The sequence below is a fragment of the Periplaneta americana genome, chromosome 8 (assembly GCF_040183065.1).
Source record: "Periplaneta americana isolate PAMFEO1 chromosome 8, P.americana_PAMFEO1_priV1, whole genome shotgun sequence".
NCBI classification, from domain to species: Eukaryota; Metazoa; Arthropoda; class Insecta; order Blattodea; family Blattidae; genus Periplaneta; species Periplaneta americana.
The window spans coordinates 5,729,255-5,743,555 of NC_091124.1; the positions used below are offsets into that span (position 1 = coordinate 5,729,255).

A 14,301-nucleotide genomic window follows, 5' to 3' on the forward strand; every position below is an offset into this window, starting at 1 on the left:
GCAAGATTTGGATGTGAAAATAAAGAAAGATTAAATAAAGCTATAGAGGATTTAACAGCAATGAACACTAAAAGAAATAAATGAGGATAAATGCTACGGTGCACAGATTTCTGTGGGATTCAACTTACAGCGAACGCGGGATATCTTATGATAGCCGAGATCGTGCGGGAATGTGGAAGGAGGAAAGCTGTTTGCGGCTTGAGGTTGGAGAAGGAAAAAGTAAGTGGTGATGATAGACAAGAAACGAGCAATTCGTACAGTAAGCTTTACCGGAGAAGAGTTCACAATGAAATTAATATTATTATTTAAATATAAATAAATAAAACCTATTTCACAATAAAGTGTTCTCATATTTTTATAACTTTAAAATTTTACCCATGAATTTAATATAATTACGGGAGGCTGACACGTATTTATAATTTCTGGCTATAAAGGAAAAGTATATGAATGAACCCATGCAGAGGAATCCAGTTTCTCGCGAAGGAATTATCTAGCTGAATTTCACATGTGCAAAATAGTTTCCGCCGGCTATTTAATTTCGCTTTTAAACTTGTGTTTCTTGTCATGAGCTAATTGCCTGCGGTGTCGAAATACTTATCACGACAAGAAACTTTCGTGAAGCTCAATTCCTGGAAAATTGTCTGCACTTCTGATATTACTGTTACAGCTTTTACTCGATAGCTTTCGTGAAATATTTCATACTCCATAGCCTTAATTAAATATCTGATAATCTATAGTTTTTATTCGATATATTTCATGAAATAATATCTGACACTATAGTTTTTACTAAATAGCTTTCATTAAATATCTAATACTGTATAGTTTCTATCGAAATCTTATATAAATACCTGATACTCTATAGTTTTTACTAGATATGTAGATTTCACGAAGTATCTGATACTCTATAGTTTTTACTAGATATGTAGATTTCACGAAGTATCTGATACTCTATAGTTTTTACTAGGTATGTAGATTTCACAAGGTATCTGATACTCTATAGTTTTTACTAGATATGTAGATTTCACAAATTATCTGATACTCTATAGTTTTTGCTAGATAGCTTTCATTATTTTATTTTTTTATTTTAGTTGGTTATTTGACGACGCTGTATCAACTACTAGGTTATATAGCGTCGATGAGATTGGTGACACCGAGATGATATTTGGCGAGATGAGGCCGAGGATTCGCCATAAATTACCTTGCATTCACATTACGGTTAGGGAAAACCTCGGAAAAAACCCAACCAGGTAATCAGCCCAAGCGGGGATCGAACCCGCGCCCGAATGCAACTTCAGACCGGCAGGCAAGCGCCTTAACCGACTGAGCCACGCCAGTGATTAAGCATTGATTAAATATCTAATACTCTCTAGTTTTAATCGAAATCTTATATAAATACCTGATACTCTATAGTTTTTACTAGATACGTACCTTTCATAAAATATCTAATACTCTATAGTTTTTATTCTATATATTTCATGAAATGGCTGATACTCTGTAGATTTTATTCGGTATTTTTCATGAAATACGTGATACACTATAGCTTTTACTCGATATCTTTCATGAAATGCCTGATACGCTGTAGTTTTTACTCGATATCTTTCATAAAATATCTGATACGCTGTAGTTTTTACTCGATATCTTTCATGAAATACGTAATACACTATAGCTTTTACTCGATATCTTTCATGAAATATCTGATACGCTGTAATTTTTACTCGATATCTTTCATGAAATATCTGATACGCTGTAGTTTTTACTCGATATCTTTCATGAAATATTTGATACGCTGTAGTTTTTACTCGATATCTTTCATGAAATACGTGATACACTATAGCTTTTACTCGATATCTTTCATGAAATATCTGATACGCTGTAATTTTTACTCGATATCTTTCATGAAATATCTGATACGCTGTAGTTTTTACTCGATATCTTTCATGAAATATTTGATACGCTGTACTTTTTACTCGATATCTTTCATGAAATACGTGATACACTATAGCTTTTACTCGATATCTTTCATGAAATATCTGATACGCTGTAATTTTTACTCGATATCTTTCATGAAATATCTGATATGCTGTACTTTTTATTCGGTATCTTTCATGAAATACGTGATACACTATAGCTTTTACTCGATATCTTTCATGAAATATCTGATACGCTGTAATTTTTACTCGATATCTTTCATGAAATATCTGATACGCTGTAGTTTTTATTCGATATCTTTCATGAAATACGTGATACACTATAGCTTTTACTCGATATATTTCATGAAATATCTGATACACTGTAATTTTTACTCGATATCTTTCATGAAATATCTGATACGCTGTAGTTTTTACTCGATATCTTTAATGAAATATCTGATACGCTGTAGTTTTTATTCGATATCTTTCATGAAATACGTGATACACTATAGGTTTTTGGTCGATATATTTCATGAAATCTCTGATACGCTGTAGTTCTTACTCGATATCTCTCATCAAATGCCTGATACGCTGTAGTTTTTACTCGATATCTTTTATGAAATGCCTGATTGTCTATAGTTTTTACTCGATATCTTTCATAAAATATCTGATACGCTGTAGTTTTTACTCGATATCTTTCATGAAATATCTGATACGCTGTAGTTTTTATTTGATATCTTTCATGAAATAAGTGATACACTATAGCTTTTACTCGATATCTTTCATGAACTATCTGATACGCTGTAGTTTTTATTCGATATCTTTCATGAAATACGTGATACACTATAGCTTTTACTCGATATCTTTCATGAAATATCTGATACGCTGTAATTTTTACTCGACATCTTTCATGAAATATCTGATACGCTGTAATTTTTACTCGATATCTTTCATGAAATATTTGATACGCTGTAGTTTTTACTCGATATCTTTCATGAAATACGTGATACACTATAGCTTTTACTCGATATCTTTCATGAAATATCTGATACGCTGTAATTTTTACTCGATATCTTTCATGAAATATCTGATACGCTGTACTTTTTATTCGGTATCTTTCATGAAATACGTGATACACTATAGCTTTTACTCGATATCTTTCATGAAATATCTGATACGCTGTAATTTTTACTCGATATCTTTCATGAAATATCTGATACGCTGTAGTTTTTATTCGATATCTTTCATGAAATACGTGATATACTATAGCTTTTACTCGATATATTTCATGAAATATCTGATACACTGCAATTTTTACTCGATATCTTTCATGAAATATCTGATACGCTGTAGTTTTTACTCGATATCTTTAATGAAATATCTGATACGCTGTAGTTTTTATTCGATATCTTTCATGAAATACGTGATACACTATAGGTTTTTGGTCGATATATTTCATGAAATCTCTGATACGCTGTAGTTCTTACTCGATATCTCTCATCAAATGCCTGATACGCTGTAGTTTTTACTCGATATCTTTTATGAAATGCCGGATTGTCTATAGTTTTTACTCGATATCTTTCATAAAATATCTGATACGCTGTAGTTTTTATTTGATATCTTTCATGAAATACGTGATACACTATAGCTTTTACTCGATATCTTTCATGAAATATCTGATACGCTGTAATTTTTACTCGATATCTTTCATGAAATTCCTGATACACTATAGTGTTTATTCGATTTATTTCATGAAATACATGATACACTATAGCTTTTAGTCGATATCTTTCATGAAATCTCTGACACGCTGTAGTTCTTACTCGATATCTCTCATCAAATGCTTGATACGCTGTAGTTTTTACTCGATATATTTTATGAAATGCCTGATCCTCTGTAGTTTTTACTCGATAGCTTAGCCTATATTTGGTCGTCGTACCTGGAAGTCAATCATGGGGCGCCGCTTGCTGCCCCGCGGGGTCACCTCGGACTCGAACTCGTCCTCCAGCGTGGGCCTCGCCGGCCGCGTCTCCCGCACGCGCCGCAGGTAGGACGAGATCTCCTGGTCCGCCTCGTCCTCCAGGTCCCGCAGCGTCCGCTCCCTCTCGCCCCTCGTCGCCCGCTCCCCCCGCAGCGCTCTGCCGCGGTTCTCGAAGATGGAGTCGTACTCGTCCATCAGCGCCGTCTTCGCCTTCCTGCGCGGCTCCTCCACCTCGAAGTCGTCGTCCAGGCGCGGTGTGGGCCGCCGAGGTCGAGGGGGCTCCTCGGCGCTGAGCGTGGCCCGCAGAGAGGGGAAACTGGCGCTGTCAGGGGACGAGAAACCCCCCGGTGTTCGTCTGTCCAGGGAGTCGACCACGGGTCTGTAGTAGCGCTCGCCGGCCGTGAAGTTGCAGTCGTACACCTTCGTCCGCCGGGGACGACCCAGCACCGACCTGCTCGTCATCTCTGTGGATTGTAAACGAGAAATGCATGTTGATAGCTCTCTGGTGTAACACAAGGTTACGTCTTGGCGATTTGTGGACATGAGCTGCATGAGGTAAAGCGTGCGATTTGAACTAAGCGTCTCAATTTTGGAATTACAGAAAATTAATTTTGGTATCATACCAAAAAGTAACATTGACCACAGTGGCATATACTTACACATTAGCCCGTGCGATTCACATCACTTTACGAACTATACAGGGCATATCAAAAGCCCGGTAACACTTTCAATATTTTATTACACAAAAACTACTAATGATAGCACTTTCAAACACACGTCAGTTTAATGTCAAACTCTCAAAGTTCTGTTTACACCTTACAGAGATTCAATGTGTGAACCATGAGTGACTCGGCAGATGTCCAAACGATAATCAAACTCTTCCCATACCCTTTTCAACATATCCTCTGTGACCGTGGCGGCAGCTTCTCGAATTCTGGTTTTTAGTTCCTCTAAATCACGTGGCAAAGGCGGTACAAACACACGGTCCTTTAGGTACCCCATAGAAAAAAGTCACATGCAGTCATATCGGGTGACCTTGGTGGCCATGTCATGAAACATCTGTCCCTTACTCCAGCACGTCCTATCCAACGATCAGACATCTCCGTATTCAGGTAAGCACGAACTGCATTGTGGAAATGTGGCGGAGCCCCATCTTGCTGAAAGATGAAATCGTCATCGAGATCTTGTCTAAGTTGAGGCACCAACCATTGCTCCAACATGTCCAGTCACAGTAGCCTCAATGAAGAAGAAAGGTCCGTACAGTTTTCGTTGTGACAACGCGCAGAAAACATTCACCTCGGGTGAATCACGCTCATGTTCAATGATTCTGTGAGGTTTCTGTGTACCCCAAACACGACAGTTGTGCTTGTTAATTTTCCCACTCGTATGGAATGTCGCTTCGTCGCTGAAAATTAAGCGGCTGAATAACTTCGAGAGTTTGACTTTAAACTGACGTGTGTTTGAAAGTAGTTTTTGTGTAATATAATATTGAAAGTGTTACCGGACTTTGGATATGCCCTGAATAACAGAACTGTTTATAGTCATTGCCGCATCAGGACCAACTGGGAACTGCACGATCTGTACGGAGAAACGAACTGACTGCTGAGACACGTGATGCTTATGAGGAGCACAGAGTTCTAAAGGAGAGCAGGCAAACCAAGGAAAAGGTGGCTCGATGTCGTTAGAAAGGATGTGGGAGTTCTGGGCATAAGGCATTGGAGGAAATATACCCAAGACAGACATGAGTGGACGACTTCTGTAGGGTGCTGCTTGGACTATAGCGGATGATTGATTGATTTCTTTAATTATTATTGAGAATATACTGTATACCTTAATGAAGTCACTTAGGGGAAGAAATTTTCTCATGGAAATTTCGGCCAGTGTATGGGACCGCTGCCCACCCAGCATTGTAATGCACTTGGGGAGCTACGATAGGTAGCGAAATCCGGTTACGAAAGCCAGCTATAACGGCTGGGGGTATCATCGTGCTAACCACACGAGATCTTCATTCTGGTTGGATGATCGTCCACCTCTGCTTCGGCATGTGGACGCGAGGCCAGCAGCCGGCTGGTCGGTCATGGTCCTTCATGGGTTGTCGTCTCGGATTATTATTATTATTATTATTATTATTATTATTATTATTATTATTATTATTATTATTATTATTAGTCTTCGTTATCTGGTCACTTCTGTGCTGGGCTTAAAAAATCCGCAACGAAAAGTCCCAATAAATTTGTACGTAATAATTCATTTCTCCGAAACTTGGTTTCTGGGGACATACCGGGCAGTTTATTTATGTCTCCATATTACACAAGAAACAATATTAAAAGAAAAAGTAACAATTTTGAGTTCATCGCCACCTCGTGTTTCAAGTGAAAGACTACTCAATATTTACGACAAATTGCTATGTATGATGTGCAGCAGTCCCGGTTAAATTGATTCAGAATGAATATGAATAAAATTCGACCAGTGCTTCGTTGTATACCAGCTGCCATGGCAACAAAGATCCCCGGGAAATCTAGGCATCTGTTTTGTAGCACCTAGTGAGAAAGTGAAAGTAGAAGTTTTATATCTTACAAGGCTGCATAATTAATTATTTCATTTTCATGTAAGCAAAATATGACGAGCCCTCTGTCAGGGTCACAAACAGATGAGTAGCGCTTGTGCTGCCTCCACATTTTCGTCTGTCGCTGCTGAGCTAGGAGTGATTACCAGAGAGAGCATTTGGTGTACGCACTATATCGTAATGTATTAGGGAGCAAGGAAGGGAGGGGGGAATGTCATCGTGTCGCTACAATAACGACGACTAGAGTACAGTTCCTGCAGCAAATTATCTTTACTATCCAGTAATTTCACGTTATAATATTAAATAACCTATTGTTTATATCAGCGATGCCCAACCCCTTCTCATAAGAGCAAATGACGTCACAGCGTGGCTTTACCCCACCTCCTTCGTTTGGAGGCATGAACCACTTCCCCTACTTTTATTCACTCAGGGGCGGCTGACTGTAATGGCAGGTTCCAAGGCAACCAAACATACCATTTTCCAGAAAGAGTGGGAGGAAGAATATTTTTGTGTTGCAGAGGAAACGACGGTCAAGTGTCTTATTTGCAAAACTCATTTATCGTGGGTTTCACGATATAATATTAAACGGCACTTCGAAAAATACCATCATACTGATTATGGCAAACATATTCTGTCAGGTAAGCAATCATTGACATCACTTGCTATTAGAGTTTGAATATATTTGCTGAGTTTTAAATTGACTATCTAATCAATAAATTTCACTTGCAGGTGAAGCAAGATTACAGAAACTAAACAATAAGAAAGCACCAACTCCTGACGGCTTCAGTACTGGCAATGTTGTTAGAGTTTCTTATAGAATTGCTGAACACATTGCAAAGAATATGAAGTCTTTTAACGAAGGGGAGTTCATAAAAGATTGTTTAATTATAGCAGCCGAAGAAGTTTGTCCTAATTTAATACCCGCTTTTCAGTTACTAAGTCTGTCTCGAAATACCGTGACAAGACGTGTGGAAGAATTGGGATGTGATATAGAGAGACAGTTACAGGACAAAATAAAATCATTAACATGTTTTTCTCTAGCGTTGGATGAAAGCACGGACAGAACTAATGAAGCTCAATTGGCTGTGTTTTTGAGGGGGGGGTTACTAGTGAATTTAGTATTATTGAAGAGCTTCTATACGTAGTTTCTCTTAAAACAAACACGTGTGGTGAAGATATTTTCAATGTTGTGCGAGATGTTGGTTGCAGATTAGAACTTCCTTGGGCAAAACTAGTTAGTGTTGCGACCGATGGGGCCCCGTCGATGAAAGGGGATGAAAATGGTTTTATTGGCAGACTAAGGAAGTTTCTAAGGAATATGGATATGTCCTCTGATTTTTTGTCTATACACTGCATAATTCATAGGGAGGCTTTATGTGCAAAATCAGTTGCTTTAAATAATGTTATGTCCGTTGTTGTGAACTGCGTGAATTTTATTAAATCAAGCTCCCTTCGCAATAGACAATTTAAAGAGTTGCTAGAAGAGCTAGGAACTCATTATGAAAATATGCCATATTATTGTCATGTCAGGTGGCTCAGTCGAGGTGCCCTGTTAAGACGTTTCTTCCAGCTACGATGTGAGATAAATAACTTCATGAAAAAACAAGTAAGCATAAAAATGTAAAATACTCATATTTAGTATCCATTATAACGTACCCCTAAAATATAACTGGTTTGTTATAATTTATAATATTTATGATTTGTAGGGCCATGAAGTTCCAGAACTAACTCAAGAAGAATGGCTGTGTGACCTGGCTTTTTCGACCGATCTATTTCATCACCTTGATATCCTAAATATGAGTTTGCAGGGGAAAGATAAAAACGTAATTAGTTTATCTGACGCAGTGAATACATTTATGACAAAATTAACACTATGGCAAAGTCAACTGGAAACTGGCGACTTATATCATTTTCATTCCTTGGAATCAATTTTTACAATAAATGTCACTCTGTTAGAAAAATATGTAACAATTATAAAGGAACTATATGACACTTTCGAGTCCAAATTTCGAGACTTGAAAACAATAGAGGCGAAAATTAGTCTTTTTAACAACCCGTTCAATTTTGCTTGCAAAGATGCTCCGCATATTCTGCAAATGGAGCTAGTTGCTTTGCAGAATTCTACAGCCACGAAATGTCCTCAGAAAGAAGGTTGGGATTCGTTTAAATCTTTACCCAGGGAAACATTTCCCAGATTGCGAATGTTTGCTGCGAATTTAATGACAATCTTTGGTTCTACATATATCTGCGAGCAGATGTTCTCGAGAATGAATCAAATAAAAAGCCAATCTCGTAATAGAGTAGGGCACGAACATTTGGTCCACCTTTTAAGACTCTGTTGTTCATCCTTTGCGGCAAACATTGACGAACTGGTTGGAAGTAAACAGTGCCAACAAAGCCACTAACAGAAAAGTGTTCAAGATGCTTATTTGATTTTCTTTCCATCACAAAATAATGACATTGAAATTAACTGAAGCCGCCACTGTAATAAGAGAAGTTTGTGACGTCATGAGTACATGAATGCGTAGTAGTTTCGTAAAGAGAGGGTGGAGGTAAATCCGCCGACTCCTCTTGCGGTTAAGGTTGGGCATCGCTGGTTTATATTGTACATTTAATTACAACATACATAGTTCTGTGTTACATGATATTAATGTAGCTACATAAGAACAATTATTGTATATAAATACAACAACATAGAAAACATAGTATTTTACTTTGTACTACTTTGCTCTTCTTCATGACTGCATTTGTTACAGTGCACGACAATATACTTCATTAAGCTTTTCTGCTTTCATTTCGTCAGACCACAATAATCGCATTGATTTTTCAAACAGAGCTGCAATGGTAACATGATTTACTTTCTCTAGCTCTTCGGATGTCAATAGAAACATTTTGCCCACACCTTCAGTTTGAAGTGCCCCAACAATAACATTAGCAACGGATCTGTTTGGAGTATTTGTCGTTTCGTCTACAGATACCCACAATTTTTTATCTTTTAAGGTTTCTCTAATTTCACGTAAGACATCTTCATAACATTTTGCTAAATAACCCGTACGCAGAGTAGATTGTCGGGGCAGTGTTCTACCTGTATATTTTTTCAAAAATGATCTGACACATGGATGTTTAAGTTTTTTAAATGGAATATTTGCCCTAACGAACATGTGGCCCAAGTCTTGGGTAAAAATCACATTCCATATTTGAACTCGTGGGAATAGCTTCGACTTTTCTCGAATTCAGCAACTTAAAACATTCCTTGTGTCTTGTAGAGTTGTAGTGTTTTTGTACATGGTGTCTCTTGTTCCTCAGTAGATCGACTTTGCATACCATGCATGTAAGTTATTCCCATCCGTGGAAAAGTGCTGCGATCCGAACTCCTCAACAAATCGCTGCAATTGTACATGCCGAGGCTTCTTTTCTTTCGGCATATCGTAAACTGTGTTGTATTGTAAATGCAAATAAATGCTTTGCACTTACGGTAAACACAAGTACAACTAATTAGAAGGACTGCGATAGGAAAAAAGTAAATACAGGAAATAGTGTAGAAGGAACAATAAAGAAGAATATGAAGAAGACAGGAAATTCAATTACCCCAGGAAATGCACAGGTATTGAAAACTATCAAAGACAGCACATATAACATCAGAGAGCTCTGTGTGTGCAATGACTGTACCTTGTAGGTAAGACCTCTTCCCCCACCTCGTGACGTAATCAAATCTCTCGGTATAGTAAACTTGTGTCCACTGATAACGTACCCCATCTGCTCTCTTTGGTGATTACACATCTCTTCAGTCGATGAGCTGAACAGTAGCGGCTGGTAGTCAAAATAATGAGTGTGCTACAATCTCTATATCGGCCTACTGTATACACTTATATGTATTTATCTTAATTTGAGACTCGCCTAGTGGCGAAATATGAAATCCGTACGACGTTCCTTCCTACTGCAGAACTTGTCAATTGCCCTGGTGTTAAACCCTCCATCCTGGACATCATACTCTTTTCTATTGACAGTATTGCAAGAGCAGAGAGACGATCCTGGGACATAGTGTTCCTTAAAAACGTTTTTATACGTTTTAAGCAAGAAAAACATCTTTCTGGCTGAGCAGTGGTTATTGGTGTTGTAACCAAAATATTTAACAACTTCGTTACCTCACAGAATGGATCCTGTGAATTGTTGGAGGCTATGTATTGTAACAAGTGAACAGCCATCTATATTCCGAAAGTCGGGTCTTCCGTATAGAACTCCAAGTTGTGTCTTTAACACTCTTTTGTTCAGTACAGTATAGCTGTTGACAGCAACTTCAAGTACGCGTTCAGGAAAATTATGCGAAAAATTGTCAAAAAATTTGCTGTTTAACAATTTTGTTGCGTCTAGGTAGCTTAAAGATAAGTATTTTCCTGAATTATACGGTCATATACTTCCTTGACTTTAATTTTCTGGGATTCCATTTTCCGTCGCTTGCTGACTGATTCAAGAGGAACCTCAAAAAGCTGGTAGATGGCAGCAGCAATCGGACACTTGAATTACCAAATACATTGTACATAGTTCCGAGTTCTTCCACAAACAAGCATTCTTTCGTTACGCTTTACTTTTGCAATCTCCAAGCTGTGTAGTGCTGAAGCTGACTACAGCACTTTCCCGCGTAAAAATAGCCAATCAGGGCAGTGATTTCAGCTTCGCACATGCGCATTAAATGTCTACATTCTCATGTAGATTTTGAGTAGCACAACGAACCCCCTGAGGCACCAAAGAGCGAAGAGCGAAGAATAAACACTTTATAACGTGTCATGAACATAACCACGGGAAATTGTCAAATGACAGATCAAATACTATGTGGTATTGCAAATACATTATATGAGCAAAAATTATCATTGTACTGTAGCACATAGGGACGGGCCGCCCCTGGAGCTGAAGCACTTTAGCTAGCAAAACACAGAATTCCACAGCACTCCGCTCACAGAGCATTTCAATTCCTTCACCATTCCAAAATGTTACATTAAAACAGCAGTATCTCAACTTTAGCATTGGAAAAGCAAATAAATACAGCGCTAACAATGCAAATAGAAACGCTGCTGTATTTTAAGAAGCATTAATGTTTTAGAGTTTAATTCTCCAGTAATTGTTTCAACTGAAGCAGTTCATCACCATGTGGCCCGCGAGGCTTATAATCTAACACAATTATAGGACTCCCAGACCGTGTGGTGAGCATGGCTCACATACATTGACCTTGTGTAGGAAAGAAACCGGGGACCGATGGGTTTAGCGTAGGAGGAATGGCTTACTCTAAATTAGCAGGAATTTTAATGTGTAGCGAAATTTTGTACGGAGGGAGCGTCTATACTTAGCCCGCCGGGGCAAAGGACTCGATCTAACTTTAAAGCGAGACTAAGTCTAATTCCAAAGTTATTTTCAGCTTCTTTAAAATAGTTGTACACAAAAATTTCGTATTTTGAAACACAGCGTTGTTTTCCGTCTAAAAAAACACAACACGGGAAATGACCTCAGATCGAATTTCAGGTATTTTTTCCCCTCCTTGTTGATCTGGCCACATAGTAGCTGTTGTTACATTTAACAGCTGTCTTTGTTTAACGCCACGGACAAATAAGGACCGTTTGATCAGTAATTAAATTAAATTACACTGAACACCAACTCCAAGTCCATGTGAAGTTAACAACTGTCAATGTCTCGCTTAATAAGATCCACTCGATTACTGGCGTCAGTTAGCCGAGTAACTAATTCGTGTACAGAGTGCTTAGGAAGGTCATCAGAAACAAATGTTAGCTATACAGATTTGCCATTCGTCCTAATAAGGATCACGTCTGCACAAATTCGCCAGCGAGAAATGTGTTGCGAGAAAATTTAAAAATTGATAACATGGATTCAAATGGATGTCCACACAGTGGAAGAGATTCTCGTTCGAGGCAAAACCTCGCGCGAGTTTCTCGCTGGAATCGGTAGCTCAGCGATTTTCTTGACACATTTATCAAAGATGTTTGACATTTATACTCTTTATGACGATTGAACGTAGAAAAATATATCACAGATGGCGATTAATTGTATTGTTTTTTTTTAAATGAGGAAAGATGGCTGATAATAATTTCAGTCAGAAACTTATCGAACTTGTACGATGTCACCCGTAGACCTATTTATATGATACACGGGATGAAAACTATAAAAACACGAAACTTAAAGAAGAAATCTGGAGACATCAGATTATCTGAAAATAAATAGGGATATATTTTGATGAGGTTTAATAGTATTAATTAAACATTTGAAATAATGTATCTATATGTCTTAACAGTTTACATAATTTTAATCAGAACATAACAAAGAATCCTCTATCATATCATGAATGGCAAAAAACTGAGGTCCATTCAACCTGAAATAACGCCTAACGTATCATCATTCAAATCGAAACCAGAGTCCAAAACTCGCCGTTATTTTCGTAAGATACAATGTGACTTTCAGATATTTCTGGCTTTAATTTCAGGCCTACTTCTTCTTTTCATTAACAAAATATGTTCATGTAACTCCATTTCCTCATCATCTGAATACTCAGATTCAACATAGCGTTCGTACGTAATTTGTAAAGTACAACAATATACTTACAGGTTATATATTTAAGTACGACAATATACGTAAATACATAACCTGTAATATTTCCCCCAACGAGTGATTACTATAATCAGATAAATGCTTTCTGCATGAAGGCAGTGCATAGATGATCATAGCGAGGTGTGATCTGTGATAGCGAGAACTCGCCAAGTGTGTGGAGGAAGGCTCTTCGCCTCTTTCTCGCAACACATTTCTCGCTGGCGAAAACTCTAAGTGTGTTACGGGCCTTGCAGTCTCTGCTCAAGTCCCATGCGTGGCCTTCTTAAATACTCTGCACTGGAACTAAAGACATTGATGAAACATTTCTGGTCCAACGAGACGTCAAGAAATCAACCGTCGCTAATTTGATGTTGAAGCCGGTTGTAAGACTGTAAGGCTGTACGTATGTAATTTAATTGACGAGCAGTGTTAGATGTAGCTGGAACGCGTCGCACGGGTTGCGTCATCCCGCCTGCAAGCCAACAAATAAGTGTGACAATATTTATTTTGAGAGCTTCTGGTGACCTTTAGAGATGAAATATCGAACTGATTCTTGGCACTGTCATAGAATAAACATAGCCGGAGCCAGAATCGTGTTTGAAGAGTACTATCGAATAATCCAGAATTCGATATTGTCCGTGTTATACATTTCACGGCCGCATTTTGCACACCCCTTCCCGTAAACATCCTGTAGTTCAAAGAGGAGCTAACTAAAACAATCTGTGTGTTAGACGTGAGGGTTAAACATTTCTGCTTTATGATTACACAATTTCTGTTCACTTATCCTAAAGGACTAAACAGTGAGTGGAATTCCTCAAGGATCAATAGTAGGTCCCCTACTTTTTCTAGTGTTTATAAATGATCTTGCTCCCCCCAATAAAAGATGTAGGTCATCCCATATTATTTGCAGATGACTTAAGGGAAGAGGATGGTATTTTTTGGTGAAAAATGAGTAAATTTTCAAAAAAAACTTTTTTTCCTTAAAATACTCTGTGATATGTGTAGAATACATTGTATAATATTTTGTGGGTATTTGTGCCCTTATCGGTTGTTGAGACGCCAGGTTTAAACTTCCTGCGCTCTGGATTTTTAAATCACACCGCCCTTTGTTTGTTGTTTCCGGAACTTCATTTTTTTTTCAAAACCAAATTTTTCTTTAAAATACTCTATGATGTGTGTGGAATACATTGTATAACATTTTGTGGGTATCTGTGCCCTTATTGGATGTTGAGACGCCATTTTTAAAGTTTCTG

General features: G+C 38.0%; 1 protein-coding gene and 1 long non-coding RNA gene across 2 annotated transcripts in view; both read right to left on the reverse strand.

Moving 5' to 3' along the window:
• LOC138704432 (uncharacterized) overlaps window positions 1–14,301 on the reverse strand; it is a 534,140-nt gene that overhangs the window by 9,996 nt on the left and 509,843 nt on the right. The gene's annotated exons all lie outside the window — the stretch shown is intronic.
• Window positions 1–14,301, reverse strand: part of LOC138704431 (uncharacterized) — a 42,549-nt gene that overhangs the window by 9,996 nt on the left and 18,252 nt on the right. The window contains exon 2 of the mRNA XM_069832301.1: window positions 3,850–4,355. Coding sequence (XP_069688402.1) covers window positions 3,850–4,355 — 506 coding nt within the window. The remainder of the gene's footprint in view (window positions 1–3,849; window positions 4,356–14,301) is intronic.